Source organism: Carettochelys insculpta, chromosome 8 (assembly GCF_033958435.1).
Source record: "Carettochelys insculpta isolate YL-2023 chromosome 8, ASM3395843v1, whole genome shotgun sequence".
Classification (NCBI taxonomy): domain Eukaryota; kingdom Metazoa; phylum Chordata; order Testudines; family Carettochelyidae; genus Carettochelys; species Carettochelys insculpta.
This window is the reverse complement of record NC_134144.1, coordinates 3500073-3521821: the sequence shown is the minus strand read 5'-3', so window position 1 is coordinate 3521821 and position 21749 is coordinate 3500073. Positions and strand designations below refer to the sequence as shown.

General features: G+C 42.3%; 1 protein-coding gene across 5 annotated transcripts in view; it reads right to left on the bottom strand.

The window, feature by feature from the left end:
* Positions 1–21749, bottom strand: part of AGAP1 (ArfGAP with GTPase domain, ankyrin repeat and PH domain 1) — a 507914-nt gene that overhangs the window by 409962 nt on the left and 76203 nt on the right. The window contains exon 1 of one of the 5 annotated variants that reach the window (XM_075000597.1): positions 6622–7560. The exons of 2 other annotated variants lie outside the window; for them this stretch is intronic. In XM_075000597.1, coding sequence (XP_074856698.1) covers positions 6622–7288 — 667 coding nt within the window. In that variant the 5' untranslated portion in view covers positions 7289–7560. Of the gene's footprint in view, positions 1–6621; positions 7561–21749 lie in introns of those variants that run through there. 2 more of the 5 variants (XM_075000595.1, XM_075000596.1) reach the window with 2 other exon arrangements.

Genomic DNA, 21749 nt, shown 5'->3' with positions numbered 1-21749 from the left:
GTGTCCATACCTAATCACCAAAAAGTGTGCCTCTTGGTACAGTATCAAAAAAGCCTGAGACTTCAGCAGCACACTCCAACATGTGGCAGGGGAGCATCACAGACACTGCCTCACAAAGTCCTGGATCAGCAGCAAAAGCAAATCAAAAGAGAGAGTACCACCACCACAGCATAGTACACCAATGTCAGACACCATTGGTGTCAATACCAGAATCAATGGATGCCCGTAACCAAAGTCAAAGATACCAAGACTGATAATCCTTAACAAGCATTATCAACATCTGTAAATTATCAGAACTTCTAAAAGCTAAAACAAAAGTGTACTAACCTGTATTCCCAGAGTTTCAAAATCACTTTCATATTGGTCATCAGCTACAACTATACTATGTATGCCTGCTTTTCTCACCAAAATGTTCATGTAACAATGCAATTTTTGTCTTACAAAACTTTCACAGCTCATACCTCATCTGCAAAAGGTGGAATACCTGCAGCTCCTCTTGAAATTAAAGGGACTTAGACTGCTTAACTCTCACATGAAAAATTAGATCCTATATGCATGCTTCCCATGATCCAGATATTTTATTCACGGCTACACAAAGCTCCAATAAAATAATAATGAGAAATTCTTGCATACAAATTAATATACCAAGTCACAGTACTAGGTTTGAAAAGAAATTAAGTAAGTGACAATATGAAAGCTAGGGTACACACCATGTGTTATCACAATAACCTTAACTTTGCTGGATAATTTGCTACAAGAAACATTTGGGAGTTATTTTGTACACACTGTGGAATTATTTTGACAACAAACTTGGTAATTGTCCCTGCATTTGAAATATCAAAACAGAGTCAGGTCAATAGTTTATTTTAAGGTTCCTTCAAGTCAGCTTTGTGTTCAAGATTTTCTAAAAAAGAATGGATATGTCTGTTTTCAAGTCAGATTTTAATGCATTTCTTGTAGTTGCACACATTAAAAAAGGGAGAGTCCATTCTGAAGTTTTTGGCATACTGTATGTTTATTGTAGTTGCCTAGAGAAAATCCTACCAGTATTGTAAATAGCAAGACTGATATATTACTCATCTATGAGAGTAAGAACTTTAATACTGATTATTACCCAAGTACCATTACCTAAAAAATTGGGACTGCAAACAAATTACATAAAACAATGATCAGAGTGTTGGTCTCCAACAATGAATGTGAAATGTCCATTAACTACAGAACTGTAGCAATTAAATGGTTTTGAACAACTCCACTTGAAAGGGGGCGGAGGGAGTGAACCAGTTGTCAGTAATGGATCACTTTCCTAATATCAACAAACCTTGAATTCTTTTAAAACTGCAGTAGCCTGCACCACACACATTAAGTTCTCTATTAGCAGTAGCTTTCAACCTTTTAGAACCCTACTGTCTTGCATAAGGAAACAAGGCCAGAGCTGCCCAACCATACCTCTGAAAACCAATACCCTGCTACGGACTTTGAAACCTGCTATAGCTAGGACCCAAGCTGCTGAATTCTAACTCTCCAGTCTCCATTTGTGACCTGAGCACCTCAAGATCAGGGCAAAATGGTCTGGGGATGAGCGAAGAAGTCTTCCAAGAAGTACATCCCACTTAGCTAGAGATGTGCCTAGTTTTACAACAGTCTACATAAAAAGGACTCGTAAAGTTGGTATAAATTAAAATTTTATACAAATACTGATTTGGTTTTAATGCTCTAGATACTATACATTGAAATGAAAGAACATTTATTTTATGGTAAACGTGAGAAGGTATGCAATTTCTTCAATAATAACATACTGTGAGATTTGTATTTTTGTGTGTGATATTGTAAGCAAATAGTTTTTAACTTAAGTGTAACTTGGGGGTACACAGACAGAGACTCCTGAAAGGATTACAGTAGTCTAGAAAGGCTGTGAGCAAATGATTTAGATAAGCTTCAAAATTCTCTTGATCTCCTAAATATTACAATGGGCATGTACATGAGCCAAGACGACGCCTGATTTCAGACAAAAGGTGTACTGATTTAGCTAATAGTGCTTGGCTTGAGGGGGACAGAAGACTGCCAATAAGCAAACATGCAGAATTACCTGCCAGATCTATTACTGCAGTATTCAGTGGTCAGCCAAGACTGCATCCCTGAGTGAAGGTTATACAGCTGATAATGCCATTAATTTAGCTACTGATTTCAGTCAAGTTAGTGTACAGTAACCTTACAAATTAAAAGTTGATTTCTGTCTAAACTGAAAATGCCAAAGCCACTGTTGTTGGTGTCTGGCATATACGTGAATAATGCACAAACATTAATCTTCCCTTTGCTCTCTAATGCAGTCAGTGACCTTAATACCAGTTCAGTTTTTAATCATCTGGCTGTAACAGTACAGCTGGCATCCACTCTGCCTGACACACAACCTCCCCAATAAATAAAAAACAAAACCCCTTAACCATCTCATGACGATGCTTAAGATGATTAAAATCCCTTAGCTCTTGGATTTTATTTCACCATGACAGTGACTGGACAAAGCCCACTCTCGAATTCAAACACAAAGCTAATCCTTACAGACTAGAAAATCACTATGCAAAAAACATTCTTCAAGCATGATCTTTCAGACACTGGCCTAAACAACTGATATGTAAGTACCCCTAACACAAAGCAAGGTTCATTCAACATGAGCTTCTTTGAAAGGAGATTTCTGGGTCGGAGCATGAAAGCAAAAAATTAAGGGTGTAAGCTATGAAGTGCTCTGAAATTCTCCAAGGTCTCTGATTTAAAGAGACATTTCAGGTGAGAGCATATAAGGATAATCAGATCTTGGTATGAAACTGTCATTTGCTTTATCATCAGCTCCAGTACAAAAATCTCTTTGGCCCCACTAAGGCCTTCATGGCTGCTTCTTTAATTCTTGAATCCAATGGTTTTGCTTTAGAACTCAAATATACTAACTTGCTTTAAAACACCCACCCACCCACCCACCCACCCCCAGGAGTGAGGTAATGAAAAGCTCAACATGAAAAACAAGCCATCCCAAAACTTGGGGCACATACCCACCTCCTCAGGGAAGATACAAACAACTATCTAAGTGTCAAGTGTTTAAAATTAAGTTGACATATTTTCTTTTCCAAAAGCACTGATGTGATTTATGAGCCTAAGTCTTAACGCAGAATGGGACTTAGGTGCTTTTGAAAGTGTTATGCTTTAGCTCTATAGCTAAAACAGCTGAAGTGAGAACTTCACCATCCACTTAAAGGGTGCAAATTCTGATGCTGTTGATACTATGAATGCTAACGTTAACTAATTCAGGTTCCTCAAAGCACATAAGACGGGAGCAAAAGTCTCAAATCATGCATTTCCCAAAGCTGGTGGAGGTGGGGAAGAGGACAAGGAAAAGGAATCACCTGGCATGGATGTGGAACCTTCACCATCGCACGGTGGGCTGCAACAAACACAGGTAGCTCTTCTCCTAAAGGAGGCTCAGCGTTTTAAAGTTGGGAGAACACTGATGAAAACTATCATTACTTAAATTTTAGAAAGCAATTTTGCTAAAGAAATTTGATACTGCCAGCCAAACACATTACCTGTAAAAAAAGCAGCCAATTTCAAAACAAAAGCCAAACAAATAAATCATTCAATAAACACTGAAGGATAGGTAACAATTTCCCTGCCACTGATGTGGCAGCTATTTTATTAATCATACACACCTTAGGCATTCCTTGTTTTGGTTCATGTAAAGAAAATATGAACTACAAAAATCTCTGTGTCTACCAAAATTTGAAATAACCCCACAGAGCAAATAAGAATCAGAGAGTTAAAGTAGATACTGACGCTGCTTTAATAGCTTAGGTCCCATCTACAAAAAAGAAAATGAGATGGAAACATTCTTTTCTGCATACGCTGCTTCTCATGATGTTTGTTTCCTGTCATTACTTTAACCTCTGGTTCCCATAACACCTTGATGAATAAAAATATTATTTGGTGTCTAGTAAAAACTGAAAGCAACAAAATGCAAAGGTTACATTAAGGGTCAGAGTTGAACTATGGAGTCAAAGCCAGCAGAGTCAAGGACTGCCACTACCCTCTTATCTTGACAGTCTATTTATATACAGGAAATTATTTCACTTGTCAGCTCCAAAGCACAACCCCCTCCCCAAAAAACCCACTAGGGTGAATAAAGAAGAGCAAATGGAGATAAATTTGAATGTCTTGGCATTATAACAAAGAGCAACAGCCCAAACTGAAGACTAAATTCAAAATGTCTTCTTGGAAAAAAAATATTTTCCTGAGAGTATCAGTAACCCAAAAAAAAATAAAATAAAATAAAAAACCCACCCTAAACCAACAACAACAAACAGTTCTGAAACCAAATACACTTTTCTGGAAGAGAAGAATGAGTTACTGCTGTAGGAGAAACCAAAACATTGTTCCAAATTTAAAAACAAACACACGCATCCGCACCCCCTTGAGAGCTAAATGCAGGCACTCCAACCTACAAAAATGAGACTTACATACTAAGCATTGTTTTTTTAATATATGTTTTCTATATACATAATACAGTAATACTTTTTAACTAGGGTAAGGTTTAACCCATGTTAAGTTTTGCAAATAGTTTAAAAATTTGTGCTAAAAAACTTTACAATACTTGCATTGGGAGAAATCACACTGGATTTTTTTTTATAGGCCTACCCAACACTGCACATGGATGAAAATATCTGTTTCTCCTTACATATTTACCCCCAGTGTAAGAATGCTGTACTATCTCTGCATTTTTCTAACAGCACAAAATATATTCTAAGTATTTTGGCAGAAAGCAAATACCAAAAGCTGTTTAAAAGAAGCTAGTTTCCTTTCTGTGGTTACTTCAAACTTTATGAAGGTCAGACCACAAATTGTAGTAGCATTTGCTGCAATCCCACATGGATGTATTTAATATTTTATTAATGTAGCATTTGTATGTATGAAATAATTAGTTGCACACTGACAACTTTACTACAATGATATTTACAACATAAAGAATGCATTATTTACACCTGACCTGTGCCGGTCCTGGATCTGCAACATTTTGCTAACAATGAAAAGCTACAGTACTGTTCCTTCAAAATAAACACACCTGTTTACACACAGATAACACTGTCTATCTCACGTTAAAAACAAACCAACCTAAAAATCCTGTCAGTGAATGTACTGTAGTTGTATTTTACTATTTATAACTTTTTAACCATTATGAAATATGTTTAGTCTACAGACTGATGCAACCAATATTGTCAAATTAAATTGTATTACCTATTAAAGTTCCAGAAAATGGCATTACTGGAAAGTGCAAAAATATAATTTTTCCACACCAAAGCACCATAACTTACTATCAGGTTGACTTTTAAAGTTCCTCTTTTTGATTACACATCTTACTCCATGCCAGAATTAAAATGACGGTCTTACACACTGCTCTCAGTATGGGTAACAGGCCCCAATTCTATTTATTTTCAAATAATATAATTTTAAAGGTAGTTTATTTTTGTATACCAAAAAAGATTAACAACCCCAGTAGCTGTCCCTGTTATTTTCTAGGTAAGTTTCAACAACTGCTGCAAACTTTACCTTACATGGAATGTGTAAAAGCATTATTTAACATTGCTAATACAGGTTGAACCTCTCTAGTTTGGCACTCTCATTTTGCAGCATCCATAATCTGGCATGATTTGAGTTAGCTGAATATCTATTTATCATGGGTGTAGCCAAATTTCCCATGGTCCCACAAATCTGTTTACAGCCACAATCCTAGCTCTTGGTGTTTTGTGTTATTAGCTCTAATTTAATCTCATGGTCCAGCAAATTCTCTCATTAAGCACCAGTCAAGTCCCCAGGGTGCCAGACTAGAGAGGTTCAACCTGTACTTGCATGTGTTTTTAGCTTCACCAGCCATCTGACAACTGCAGATACTTTGACTATCCTCACTATCAAACTGTTAAAGTAGAGGGAGGGATACTGGACATATTCTAGACCAGATTTAATATGACTTCTCCAATGCTCTGCCTGGTAAAAGGCTTGTCCAGTACAGTACCATCTCAGAGCACTGAGTGACCTAGTGACCTACATAAAAAGCAACACACGCTGGCTCTATCCCCCTCTGCAATGAAGAAGCTGCACTTGTGTCACGTTCATCTACCCTGGCAGTGCCCAAAGCTCCAGGAGGGGAAGCCTGGCTCCGCAGTCAATCAGCGTCCCACTCCTGCACGTGAGGAGTGCTCTCTTGGTCTGCAGCTTCAGGGAAGCCGAACCCGAGAGGCCCCACGAGCTGTAGGAAGCGGGGCCTTAACCCCCAGAGCGCATCACCTGCCAAACAAGCGCGCTGGGCTGCCAGCTGCTCCTGCACTGCCTGCTCGCTTGTCACCGGAGCCCGGGGACACGCCAGCAGAGTGACCAGAGAAGGAGCGCGCCTCGGCACCGCGGTCAAAGGAGCAGCAGGACCTGTAGGGGCCTCCCGCTCCGGAGCCGGAGAGCCGCGATCCCCGCTCCGCTCCCCGTCCCCCAGCCCCCGACCCAGCCGCAGGGCCGCGGTCCCCGCTCCGCTCCCCGTCCCCCAGCCCCCGACCCAGCCGCAGGGCCGCGGTCCCCGCTCAGCTCCCCGGGCACCTTTGCGGGGCGAGCCAGCGATGCTCTCGCTGCTGGACAGCAGGTCCGCCGGGGCTCTGCGCAGGCTGCCGAAGTAGCCCCTGGGCCGGGGGGAGCGGCTGCCACCGGGGGCGGGGGCCCTGCGGGTGAAGATGCCGCTGAAGAAGCGGAGCAGCCGGGGCTCGTGGGCGGAGGCGGCGCCGGCCCGGCCCAGGCGCTCGGAGAACCGCTGCAGGTCACTGTTATCCAGGGTGCGGGTCTTGCCCGGGCCGCGCTCCCAGCGCTGCCGCGGCCCCGCCTGGCTCAGCCCCTCGCCCGCGGCCGGCGGGGCCAGGCAGCCCGAGCTGCGGTGCCGCTTGGCCCGCGCCCGCAGCAGCTCCCCGCCGCTCCAGTGCCGGAAGCTGAAGCTCCGCCGCAGCCGGCCCGGCTCCTCCGGCCCTGGGGGTAAGCGGCGCCCAGCCACCTGCAGCCGGCTCAGCTCCAGCTGCCCGGTGCTGAGGGTCCGGAAGGTGCGGCCGGCGGCCGGCGGCTCCTCGCCCTGCTCATCCTCCGGCAGCAGCCCGGCCCGCGGCGGCTCCAGCGGCTCCCTCTTCACCATAGTCACAGAGATGCGGTAGATGGTCCTGCGCGGCGGGCCGGCGCGCTGCAGCCTCTCGGGGGGCGGCTCGCTGCTGGCCAGGAGGTACATGGCTCCCGCCGCCGCCGCCGCCGCGCCGGATTCAGCTCGCGGGGCCGCTGCTCCGCGCCGCAGCTCGCTCCTCCATGCCGGGCAGCCGCCCCCTAGGCGCGCCGCGAGCCGCGCGGCAGCATCCCCCTGCCGGCCGTCAGCGCCAGCTCATTGTTTACAAGGCGCCGCGCGCTCGGCTCGGGCACGGCTCTCACAGGGCCACGCCCGCCGCCGCCGCCGGGGGCTGAGGGGCCGCGCAGCCCGAGCCCCGGCCAAACATCCCCGCCGAGCGCGAGCTGCGCCCGAGCCCCAGGCAGGCCAGCGTTCGCCGGGCGCCGAGCCGCCAGCCCCAGCGGCGGGACCGAAGCGCCGGACTGGATCGCTGCTCTCCCGCGGACCGATCAGCAGGCTAAACGCAAACACGCCGGTCCTCTCCCTTCGGGCACAGCACTGCTCCCACGTGAAGTTACTCAGCCAAGTGCCCTCCAAACTCTCAGCCCACCTCCGCTCCGGGACAGCAGCAGCGGCAGCCCTGGGCTCAGCCCCTCCTGGTGTCCCATGCCTCCCGCGCGAGCTCCTGCCATCTTTCCCTGTCCAGCACCCACGGGCTGAGTTTCTGGAGCGGTTGATATCAATTCCTTCCCACGTGTAAAGAAAACTGGACTCCACCGTTGCATATGAAGTTTTTCACCTCCTGGTCTCCAGCCCAGTTCTAAAGCACTCAGTCTTAGTGGTAATACACCGTTGTTATCCAAAACCAGCTGACTTTGGAACCTTACTCTCAGCAAGCCGTCAAGAGCACCAGATATCTAGAATGAGCTTTATTCCCATCCTGGTAGATGCTTCCAAGTTAAGGTGGAAAACCATTGGCAGGTCAAAAATTGGGAGAGCTTCAAGCAGCTCTATTCATGGCCTATCTAGTTCATAGATAGTGAATTAATTTTCCAGCACTGTTAAATCTGATATCCTTCACAGGTAACAAATACGGGGTGGCGGGGGAGAAGAGAAGCTAAGGATATGTTATTGCCATCAAAAAAGCAAGCCAAAGCTTTGCAAATGATAGCCCCTATTGTGCCTTCTTTAAGGCAAAAAAAAAAATCAAAGCCTGCTACTTCTGTTTAAGTGCCGGTCACCTTATGCTGGGCAAACCCTCCCTCATCTGCTCAAGTGCCCGTGCACGCACACGCACACACACACTTCAGCTTCGAACAAAGGAATGCTGAATCACACCACTACCTGCGTTGTCAGTGTTCCCATATGCTGTTAGCATCAAATAGTTGGAACCCACTGAAATACTTTCACATGACATGGTGAATTAAGGTCAACCATCCTTGCTTCTCCATTTAACCTTTTTGTAACATTATGATTCACTATGTTTTATGGGTCATTTGGCTGCCAGGATACACTGTTTATACACTTCAGGCATATCAATGCACTATTAAAAATCCAAATATTCACAATTTCTACAATGTCTTCTGCATGGATGTTTCCACCTCTATTACCAGAGTAAGATAAAGTTTCAAAATGCGTATGATGTCTTTCAGGCTATTGAAAATGCCGTTTCATCCCCTAAATGGCCATTTGTTGTCAGTGCAAAAGTTACAACACATTTATCCATTTCACTACATTAACTGCTATTATAAAAACTTCAGTAGCTCCAGACACCAATATTTCTAGTTTTTTTCCCCAAGGCTAATGTAGTCCTGAATCATACAGTATTTACGAAAGCACGCAATACCTTCACTAGACAATACAGTATCACAAAATACTAACCTAAGACTAAGAGACAAGGTGGCAAAGGCAGTAGTATCTTTTACCAAGCAAACTTCTATTGGAAAGAGAGAAAGAGAAGCTTTCAAATTTACACGGCTGAAATATTTCACCCACCTTGTGTCGCTAATGTTTTGGGACCAACAAGGGTACAGCATCACTGCATAAAACTTAACACCAAGACATTGTAACAGAGACAAAGCCGGGCTAGTCTATATACTATTAAAACAAAAAAGCAGTAAAGTAGCACTTCAAAGACCAACACAATAATTTATTAGGTGAGCTTTCGTGGGACAGACCCACTTCAGACCATAGCCATACCAGAAAACTTGCATACTTGCCTTAATCTAATTCTTGACTCCCCAGGCACACACCCCTCTGCTCTCTGATCTGCTCACCTTGATAATTTTTTTTCTGATTTGTCAACCTTGATTACTGTTTTTGTTTCTCTGTGCCTTAAATATTGAGTCTGTTCTGGTATGGCTATGGTCTGAAGATGTGGCTCTGCCCCATGAAAGTTCATCACCTAATAAATAATTTTGTTAGTCTTTAAAGTGCTTCTTCACTGCTTTTTTGTTTTGACAAGACATCATAGAGTTCAGTATCATTGGCTATTGTAAATTCTTCCAAAAAACTCCATGCCACAATTTCAACTGTGCTGTATCATGGAAGTAGGCTTCTTACTACAGAGTGGAACAATTCATTTTTTCTGCTTTAGATCAAGCACAGTATACAAGTGTCCTTTCAACCTCTTTAAACACACTATTCTTTTCAACTAGAACAGTTGTTACATCGCTTGCTGAGTCTATATTCCATCACCTATTCACAAGTCCCACTCCTTCTCCCCACCAGAAAAAAAACAGTAGGTCCCAACACAAATGATGGCACAGGTGAAAAACAACGCAAACATTAATTACACTTGGAAACCTGCAGACAGGTTTTGAATTTTGTTACAATAGAATTTACCCTACTTCACTCAAATACGCTTCATTCTCTCAAAACAAAAAGCAGTCAAGTAGCACTTTAAAGACTAGCAAAATAGTTTATTAGGTGAGCTTTCGTGGGACAGACCCACTTCTTCAGACCATAGCCAGACCAGAACAGACTCAATATTTAAGGCACAGAGAACCAAAAACAGTAAGCAAGGAGGACAAATCAGAAAAAGATAATCAAGGTGAGCAAATCAGAGAGTGGAGGGGCTGCGGGGAAGGTCAAGAATTAGATTGAGCCAAGTATGCAGACAAGCCCATATAGTGACTCAAAGTTCCCATCACGATTTAAACCATGTGTTAATGTGCCAAATTTGAATATAAAAGCCAGCTCGGCTGTTTCCCTTTCCAAAACGGTGCGATAATTCCTTTTCAGTAACACATACCTTCAGGTCACTGACAGAATGCCCCATTCCATTAAAATGTTGACTAACTGGTTTGTGGATCTGGAGTGTTTTGATGTCTGTTTTGTGCCCACTGACCCTTTGTCTAAGGGAGTTAGAAGTCTGTCCAATATACAAAGCATCTGGGCATTGTTGGCACGATGCGAAAGCTCACCTAATAAACCATTTTGCTAGTCTTTAAAGTGCTACTTGACTGCTTTTTGTTTTGATAGTGTATAGACTAGCACGGCTTCCTCTGTTACGCTTCATTCTCTGGGTTTGTTACAACCTGCATCACTTGGGTGGGCAATTCAGATACCCTTCTACACAAACAAACACAACCCCTATTAAAGAGGCCACCAGTGATGGATGGATCATCTGCTTGTCAGACTGACTAGTCTTGCATTATTTACCATTCTGCAGTTAAAATAAGACTTCCTTTAGTGCAACAGAGTTTACTGATATCCAAATATGTGCCATCTGTGTGCTGTCATCACTCCCCACTATACTGAAAAAAAGTCTTCTTCCATATCATTACCCAATTTTCTGGAGCATTTTTGAATATATAGACATTTCACTCTACAATGTACTGTAAGATTATCAAGTTGAGTTCCTGATAATGGTAAATTTCACATTTAGTTGTAGAATACACACAATTAAAAAAAACTTCTGTAGTGTCACTCAACCAAAAAGTAAGATGTTGACTATCCTGTATGTACTAAAAGCAAGAAATACCAGGAAAACACTGTTTGCTAAAGGAGTTATTTTTCCTTGAGGGAATTCTTTCAAATCAAGTAACACTATAAAACAAGGTAACTGTTTCATAAATACTTGTATCTAATAAAAAAAGCATCCCTTCTTTTGGCCTGTTGGCCAAGTTCAAGGGCAGTCCATGAAGAGGCTTCTACAACCTTCAACAATTTAGTGACAGAGCACAACAGAAATGCTTCAAAATTTATCTCCCTATGGGTCAGGAAAGTTTATTCTTATTACACAGGTGGGGAACTACGTCAGAGACTGTTTGTCCAAAGTCACAGAGGAAACCTGGGGCATTGTCCAAGAACTGAAAAACTATCCAAATCCCAGTTTGCTGGCTTCTTCGCATATCTTTGACTCCTCTATCAGAATTATGCTAGATACATGCTTATGATAAAGCAGGCAATCTTTATCTTATACCTGAAGGTGTGCAGACTCAGTGATCCAACAGGTCTCCTTTAGCTTCTCTTCAAGGACAAACAGCTACTAACATTTACTGCAAAGTAAGCTGCAATGATACCTTAAAACATTGCTGCACAATTAGTCACAATACAAACTGTTAAGTGTGTCACAGGAGGCTATTAATGGGCTTTTATTAAATTAATTTACGAATCATTCATTCTATGTTACTGGTCAATTACTCCAATATTACATCTGTTTAAACAGCTATTAAAAAAGACTAACTGCACAATATTTTACTGGGCCTTTTGCCTTCCTCAAACCATGTTACCTTACATGCATCTGATCTTAAGTAAACTCATTACATCTGCCTGAATTCTAACGCACTCAGACCATACTGAACAGGAGAAGCTCAGAACCAGAATGCAGCAGAACAGCTTTTTCACAGTTTATCACACTTTCTGAACATTTAACATTAATATCCACATGAATAAAACACAAATTACTAGTATTGCTAGTGGCCACAAACTGTTTCTAGAGCCATGTTTAATTTCCTCAGCTTCCCACATCACCAAAGGTCAATATTTTAAAATTTTCCACTTTGCCATTAGTCTTTTCTATTTGAGCCTCTGGGGAGGATGTAAAATGCCCATAAAATTCTCTTAATAACAATTAAGACAACTTACTTGTTTAAAGGTTGCCAACGTATTTTTCTATTTAACAGCCCAGAAAGGAAAGAGCAAATATTAACAAATGTATTTCCAGACAGCAGCTGATTGACTGTAGCTTATTTAAGCCTTAATTCTGAAAAGCACTCTGGGAGGGCAGACTCCCACATGCACATGAAGCTCCTACCAGAGAATTTTTCTCTGCACTTGAGTTAAGTCTTAACACCTCTTCCAGAAACCAATCTGGCAAGCTGCAATCATTCTCAAATTCCCATTTGTAAAACACAAGCTAGTTATTGAGACTGTTTCTCAAGATTTGTCATTTGTTTCTGTACCCGTGCAAAAGCCCCACCCTTTCAGTAATACAGCATTATGAAAAATTAGGCTTGTAGCTGCTTTCAGACAAAGGCAAGCAGTCTGTCCTGTTAAACCCACAACTAGAAAGGCCCAGCTGATCTGACAAGATGCTCAAAAATTAGCACCAGTATGGGTTGCAAGTCCAAAACTATTAGGGATGAACACATGAGAGAAGAAAACAAAACTGCCGATGTGCAGCACTTGAGCACTTAATTTCAAATCAAATGAAAAATTACAAGGAAAAAGGTCAGTTGTACTTAAGCAGCTGTTAACTGCCAGACTAACATAACACACTGTTAACATCTCAGACTTTAAGGTCAGATGAAACCATCCCAATCATCCACCTCCTGCATACTGCATGCCTCAGAACTTCCCACACAACTCCTGGAAGAGACCCTAGACCTCTGGCTGAGTTACTCAGTCCTCAAATCATGGTTTAAAGATTTGAAGTTACAGAAAATCCACCATTTAAAACTAGTTTAAACCTGCAATTGACTTGTGTCCCATGCTGCAGCGAAAGGTGAAACACACCCAAGGCCACTGCCCATCTGTCACAAGAAAAAATATTCTTCCCAACACCAAATATGGTGATCAATTAGATTCTGAGCATGCGGGCACTCAATATACTTGGACTGGCAGAGATGCATTGGACGGGATCAGGAGAGATATGCAGTTGTGAAGTCATTGTGTCAGGAAATGAAATGAAACATGAAGCAAGAGTTGGATTCCTTCTTAGCAAAACAGCTAGAAGAGCATTATTAGGATAAGAACTGGTGAATGCAAGAATGACAGTAGCAAGATTCAAAGCAAAACCGCTCAGCATCTCAGTCATTCAGGTGTATGCACCCATGTTGGACAGTACGGAGGAAGAGATTGGGCTATTCTATAAAGATCTGACAAAGACAGTGGAGGAGATACCGAAGAAAGATGTGCTGATCATCAGAGGAGATTGGAATGCAAAGGTTGGAACAGATAACGAAGGTTTGGAGAGAGTCATGGGAAGGTTCGGATATGCAGAAACAAACAAACGAGGTGAGAAACTACTAGAGTTTGCTACAGAGTGTGAGATGGTGATCCGCAACACGAGATTCCAACAAAAGGACTGTAGGAAGTGGACATGGCGATCGAATGACGGGAAGTCCAAGAACATGATAGATACGATTTTGATAAGAAGATGGATAACATCAGTACAGCAGTGCCAAACTTTCCAAGGAGCAGATATAGACTCAGATCACAGTCTAGTGATCGCAAACATCAAGATAAAACTCAAAAGAAAAGGTAAGACACAGTTTAAGAAAAAAAAAGATGTGGCGAGGCTATGTGAGGAAGGAACAGGGAATGCATACAGAGCAGCACTTGGAGAAGATTAAGAATATCGCCACAGAAAAAGACCTAGGTAAGAGCGTCCCAGGGATAGCCATCGCTATAGAAGATGCAATTGAGCAGACTGTTCCAGAAGAAAAGATCAATAAGAAGTGGATTACCCAGGAGAGGAGACACTGAAGCTGTTTCAAGAGAAGAGAGCGTTGAAGATCAGAAGAGATGTCTCTGAGATGGCAGAACAGCAATATAGGTGAAATGCAATGAGGTAAGGAAAGCAGCCAGAAAGGATAAGGAGAAATGGTTAGAAGAGCAATATGGCAATATAGAGAGGTACTACAGCGAATGTAAAACCACAGGAGGTATAGAGAGACAATTAGGAATATTAATAGGAAATGGTGACTGAAGCAGATGGCGATCAAAGATGAAAACAAAGTAGTACTCATGAACAGGGAGAAGATTGTGCAGCGATGGACAAGATAATGCACCGACGTACACAAAGCACAATTGGACCCAAGCGTCTCAGAGAGATTGATTGAAGAACTGAAAGAGATATCTCCACTGAGCATCAAGATCAAGACTGATATTTTGAAGGAGGAGGTAGAAAAAGCAGTGAAGCGACTAAAGAACAAGCGCCCTGGAAAAGATCAAATACGGCAAAGAAAGCATGATTCAAGAAATACACCGACTATGTAATATAGCATGGAAAGAAGGGAAGGTGCCTAAAGAATGGACAAGATCTGTGCTAGTGACAATACCCAAGAAAGGAAGTACACTGGAGTGCAAGAACTACAGAACGATTGCCCTAATGAGTCATCTAGGCAAGGTGCTGATGGCGATTCTGACAGACACTAAGATCGCAGACAGAAGAACATACAGCAGACAAGCAAGCAGGGTTCAGAAAAGATAGAAGTACCATACAGCAGATATTGGCACTAAGACTGATAGTGGAGAAAGCTCGACGAAAGAAAAAACATACACTTGCTTTGTCGATTTTCAAAAGGCATTTGACGGTATAGATCAGAAAGTGACTTGGGCGGTGTTGCAGTCATACGGAGTGGATAGCAGACTGATATGGTTGTTGAAGGATATCGGTGACAATGCGGAGGCAGCAGTGAAAACGTGCGGGGAGTTGGTTTAAAACAAGTAGAGGTACAAGACAAGGAGATCCTATATTGCCAAGTATCTTCATTGCACATCTGGAGAGAGCGATGGACAAGATCAAGGAAGAGGTAGAAGGGGTATCCGTGCACGGGAAAAGAATTAACTTAAGGTTTGCGGATGATATAGTTACCATTGAGGAAGATGAGGAGAAGCTAGCAAAAAAGGTGCAGGTATTAAACGAAGAAGGGAAGCGGTACAGACTGATTATGAACATTGATAAAACAAAAACAATGGTATCTGGAGATAAGGAAATAGGAAGGAAGATTAGAGTCAATGGTATTGAACTAGAAAATGTAGAGAAGTTCACATATCTTGGGAGCAACATAATGTATGATCTAGACTGTAAGAAGGAAATAGCGACTAGAAGAGCGAAAGCAAGAGCAAGTTTGAAGGCGATGGACAAGATCTGGAAAAGAAAAGCAATTAGCTTAAGAACAAAGCTGAGCATCTTGAAAACGTGTGTATTCAGCAGCATGTTGTATGGATGTGAGACATGGGTGATAACGAAAGATTCGAAAAGAAGAAAATTGGCATTCGAAAGGAGCTGTTATAGAAAGATTTGAGAATAGGATGGATGCAGAAGAGCATCAATGAGGAATTATATAGAAAGATACAGCCAAAAGAGAACCTGCTGCAGAAGGTTATAAAACGGAAGCTACAACTATTTGGGCATATTTGCAGAAGGAACAACGAACGAAAAATCAAGACCCTGGTAACTGGCATAATGGATGGTTCGAATAGGAGAGGCAGACTCCACAGAGAACGGATAGATGATATAGTAGATTGGCACGGAGCTAGTCTACAGAAACTAAGCCACTGTGCACTGGACAGGGAAAGATGGAAGGAAATAGTGACAGGCATCAGACACCAACAGAAGCTGAGCCCACAGTTGATGATGATGATGATGATGTGGGCACTAGTGTCCCATCAGCAGCCATTGGAGATATTTGCTGCTTGCAGTTACAGATTGCCCACATGCCAATCTAGACAGTCTTATCCCATCCTTTCCATTAACTTATTAAGCTCAGTCATGAAGTCAGTTACAAGATTTTTGAATCCCATTGCTCCTTGTGGAAGTCTGTTCCAGAACTGTTCTCCTTCAATGGTTAGAGACCGTTGCCGACGCTGAAGCCTAAACTTGTTGGTGTAGACACAAGAACAAGTGGACAAACTGTACATTGGAGCTCCTCTCCATTCTTTTAAAAAAAGAAAAAAAAGAGAGTCATGTAGCACTTTAAACATTAACAAAATAATTTATTGGGTGATGAGCTTTCGTGGGACAGACCCACTTCTTCAGATCATAGCCTTACTAGAACAGACTCAATATATAAAGCACAGAAGTCCAAAAATTGTTAACAAGATTGACAGATCAGAAAAGTTGTTATCGAGGTTGGCAAATCAGAAGAGCAGAGCGACGGTGGGTGGGTTGGCTGAGGGGGTGGGGAAGATAAGAGCTAGCTAAAACACTGAATACATAAACAAGGCCTTATACTGGGTCAGGTAATTGCTGTCCCTGTTCAAACCATGTGTTAATGTGTTGAATTTGAGTATGACTGTTAGTTCCCAGCATTCCTTCTATAGAGGGTTGTTAAAGTCACTTTTCAGTAAAACACAAACTTCCAGGTCTTTAACAGAATGGCCCACTCTGGTGAAGTGCTAGCTGACAGGTTAGTGTACTTGGAGTTTGATGTCTGTTCTGTGTCCATTCATTCTTTGTTGAAGAGTGTTTGCATTCTGTCCTATATACATTGTGTGAGAGCACTGTTGGCATATATGATGTTAGTTGAGGAACAGGAGAATGTGCCCATGATTCTGTAATTAACATGCTTAGGTCCAGTGATAGTGTCTCCAGAATAGATATGTGGACAAAGTTGGGAACAGGGCTTGTTGCAAGGAAAAGTTCCAGGATTAGTATTATTGTGATATAGCCTGTGGTTGCTAGTGAGAATCCTCATAATGTTGGGAGGTTGTCTATAGGAAAGAACAGGCCTGGCACCTAGGACCCTCTGGAGTGTGGCATCATGATTTAGGATAGGTTGTAGGTCTTTACTGATGTACTGCAGTGGTTTGAGCTGGGGGCTGTGGGTAATAAGTGGTGTTCTGTGATTGGCTTTTGGGGCCTATGTTGGAATAGTTGGTTTCTGCGTATTCCTCTGGCCCTGTCACTGTTTTTTCACTTCTCCCAGTACGTAATTAAGATTTATGAATGTTTGGTAGAGATCTTGTAGCTTTCAGCCTCTGTCAGTAGGATGAGAGCAGATATGATTGTATCTCAGGGCTTGACTGTAAATGATGGATTGTGTTGTGTGTGCAGGATGGAAGCTAGAACTATGTAGGTAAGTGTAGCAGTCAGTGGGTTTCCAGTAGAGAGTGGTGTTTATCAGGCCATCAGTGATTTTTACTGTAATGTCCAGGAAATGTCTCTCATATGGGGTGATCAAAGCATAAGGTGCAGATTGTTAAAGTCTCTGTGGAATTCTTCTAGTCTCTTTACCATGGGTCCAAATGATAAAGATGTCATCAATGTATCATAAGTAAAGGAAGGGTAATAGGGGACGAGAGCCAAGGCATCGTTGTTCCAGGTCAGCCATAAATATATTAGCATACTGTGGGGCCATGCAGGTGCCCATAGCAGTGCCACTAATCTGGAGATATAAATTGTTCCCAAATGGGAAATAATTGTGGGTAAGAACAAAGTTACAGAGGTCAGACACCTGATTAGCTGTGGTAACATCAGGGATGGTATTCCTGATCACTTGTAGCCCATCTTCATTAATTGTTTCAAGTTAGTCCCTTTGAAATCAAGAACCCAAGTTTCAGATTTTTATCTTTCCTTTTAGTTTAAGCTGAATTACCTCATTGTCACTCAACCAAAGGTTGTCCTCTACAACCAGATAGTTTATGAAGTGCTCACTACTCAAGAATACCAAACCTAAAATGCCATCACCTCTTGTTGGTTCAGCAACTATATGGTGAAGGGTAACTCTGTATCTAATATTCCCTATAAATCTGTCTTTAATTCTTTTCTGAAAGCTATTAGCACTGAAAGCAGATCCAGACAAATGCACAGCAGGGCAACTGTCAAAGATACGTGCCTTTTATAAAATTTGGATGGTCATCCATGACTTTCCTTTCAATCTTTTGATTACACAGGATTATGGCGAAAAAGTAACTAAAAGTAGTATTTGTAATGATCATGTTCTATCCAGATTAAATTCAAGTAAACACACAGTAGAGCAGTGCATTGGGATATAGCTTTAAGTCCTTTGGCTAATAAGGTATCTTCATTTTTGTCATGATTATGGGATTTTAAAACTAACATTAATAGTATTGAAATTTTAAAATAATCATTGTAGAAATAGCCTATCACAACCTTCCATGATATCCATTTCAAAAGTAATGTAATATTCCATTCTTCCCTTCTTGGCATTTGAAACACTACAAAAAAAAAGCTATACACTGTCTAGTTTTTCCTCCATCGTTACAGTTTGGTTGCACTGTAATTTTAGATGGAAAGTTTTTTAGACAGTGAGTAAAAGTCTTGTACAAGTTGTACCTCAAATCTGGTACTTTCTTGACAGGCAAAATCAGTGATCCTATTCGGGATCAGAAAGTCCCAGAGCTGGGGCCACAGCCCTCTGCCTGCCCTGGGCGGGGCGGAGGGGAGGGGCATGATTGGAGCCCGGGCAGCCCTGAGAGCATGGAGCTGAAGCTGGGAAGGGTTGACAAGTATCAGAGAGGTAGCCATGTTAGTCTGTATCTTCGAGAACAAGAAGGCCTGTGTCACCTTACAGACTAACATATTTTGGAGCATAAGCTTTCGTGGGCAAAGACCCGCTTTACCATGCTGAAGCAGGTCTTTGCCTACGAAAGCTTATGCTCCAAAATATCTGTTAGTCTACAAGGTGCCACAGGACTTCTTGTTGTTCTCTGGGAAGGGCTGGATTCCCAGGGGAACCTGGGGATGCCTGGTAGCAGAAGCCCTGGACTGCCCTTGATCCATCAAATTCTCTTGCTCAGTAGCCATCAGGTCCTGACCGTGCTGGACCAGTGAAGTGCAACCTGTAGTGTACCTTTCTTTACGTGACTGTGCTTTCCTTTAGTGCCAGAAAATATGCAACCATTTTAATGCTCTACAATGAAATTCCTTTGATTTTGTTAGCACATCAGTCTTAATGTTGTATATATTTTGATGCCGTTACTATACTTACAGATTAAACATGAGAAGCAAAGTATCTCCTTTGTGGAATAAAGGGAAATTAGGCCACCAGAACTGTTCAGTTAAATAATGTGAAATGTGATTTTACTTTGTTTTGTTATCTAGAGATACAGAAAGATTGATTTGTAGCGACAAACAGTGGATGGAAAGCAATGTGTAATGAAAGAATAAGAGAATGCATCTGGATAAGACTAATATTTTGCTGGAGGGTAACAGCAATCCAGAATCTAACCCAAACCCTCTCAAGCCACAGGGTTTTGCATAAAGTCACTTATCTGCACTCTTGTGTAACTTATGCAATCATCCAATGACTAAGGCCCAAATTCACTGTAGGCAAATTTTCTTTTGTCAGCTGAAGATTAAATTAAATAAGCTCAACTAAGTTCTACATGCATAGTATAGAAGCTACCAATGAAAAACCATTATTTGCCATGTCACCTCATGAGTTATTTCCTATTGTCTTACATTACAAAGGTCAATTCTCCCCATCTTCACTCTCCTTAAATGCCTAAGAAAACAAATTATTCAGTGCTTTTCTACTACACTATCCATTTTTAAAAAATTTACAAAACGAAAATCTTTCTACAGTGGTACTGGAGTATTCATATATCCCCAGCAAGTCTACACAGCCATGTGATGGGATTTACTGAACCTTCTGAAACCCCCTGCTGGAGGCCTCATGGTCCTACTATACCCTGCCCAGAAAAAGCAGCAGTGAAGTCCTCCAAGACTGACTAGAAACACTGCAGGGAAGTAGCCAACCAGGGCACAGCAGACTTGGTTAAAAGGAGCTGCTGGGCCTGAGCAGTTCAGTAAGTGGCTGGAATCAGACAAATGAAGGACTAAGAGGCTATGGCAACTTCACAGGGAAAGAGATCACTCAAGCACAAAGAGGGCGGGAATATTCCTCCAGCACAGAGACCTAGCAGAGAGAACGCCGATTAAAAAGGAAGCAGACTATTACAAACTCTCCAGACAAAAAGACTTAAGGCAAGATCTTGAGACGTAGGGACAGAAACAGAGAGAGACCCTCTCTGGGAAAGGAGGCCTGGGAGATACCCTGCTCAGACAAACACAATTTAGTATAAGTGATGGGACAGAGGAGGAAGCAGCTCAGAAAATGCAGCAGCAGCAACTATTATAGAAAGCAGCACACGGCTTTGGGACCCAGAATAGGAGGCATGGAGCCCACACCCTGCTGTCACTGGTGAAGTGGCCAAAGCACTAGGAAAGGGCTAAAAGCACTATAAAGCCCAAGAAAGGGGCTGGAATTTAAACAGGCCCAGAGACAAGGCTGAGGTCCTTGCACAGGGTCAACCATTTATTGGATTTTGTTATCCCAGAAGAGTTTGTTCACCTATTAGACTGTGTGTGACTTATTTGGACAGCTGGGCCAATCAAGACCTGCCTAAGAAAGACCAACAGCTGACCGGGGCACTGAGCAAAGTGTGCACAAAGGTTCACAACCAACAGGAGTCACATGGGAGATAAGCATACCCCATGGCAAGGCAGTCATACCACAATGATGGGCACATTAGCACACCCCGAATATAATGCAGATCAAGCGTATTGCTTATCTAGGGCTGTCCAGTAGGGTCAAGACTAACTAATCCATTTCCCCGCCAGATCTATGAATTGTCAAAATTATGTCATGCATTAGCTTAGTTTTATTTTACAGCAGACCACAGCTCAATAGTATTCAAATGTGGATAGCCGAACTGCAAGAGAGACCTCTCACGTGGCATAAATATCAAACTATGTCCTTTTTCTGGACTAGTCTTGTATCAGTTTAAAATCACTATTCTCTCTGGAATGGGAGCACTGACTGATGCTGTAACCACCATACTATGTGAAAACACATCATTACTGTGATGACTTCAGTTTTTGATCACCTGGAAGGCCCCAAAGTTATACCTAAAGCTAAGCCTTCTAAAGTACATGATGGCAGAAAAAGCACTGCACTGATCCACCCTGCTCCAGCCCTAGTCCCTAAAACAACATTTTCCATTTAATTCCGTCAACACAGCAAATGGGATATTTAGCACCATTTTCTTATTTTTTAAAAAAATGATTGGAAAATTCACTTCCTTGCTTTTGCTGTTTTAGTTCCAAGGCTAAGCAATCCCAGCTGTCCAGGAAATACCATTGTAATGAACACATTTAACATGGAAGAATCAATCGGGACGTCTGTCAAAGGTTTCACATACTGTGAACAGGGCAGAAATAAAGCCTCACTCAACCTTCTTTTATGACTTCATCACATTCAAAACTGAAGCACAGAACTAGGTACTGTATGTAGATAAATGAATAAGAATAGGGAAACTGTCAAAGTGAATCAGGCTGTCTTCACAATGTGAGACACAGAAGATTAAAAAACAACCCTGGGTCACTGACTGTTTCCACACTGCTTTCGGTTTAGAACTGCTTATTTTAACCTGTTCTAAGTGGTGGTCAGGA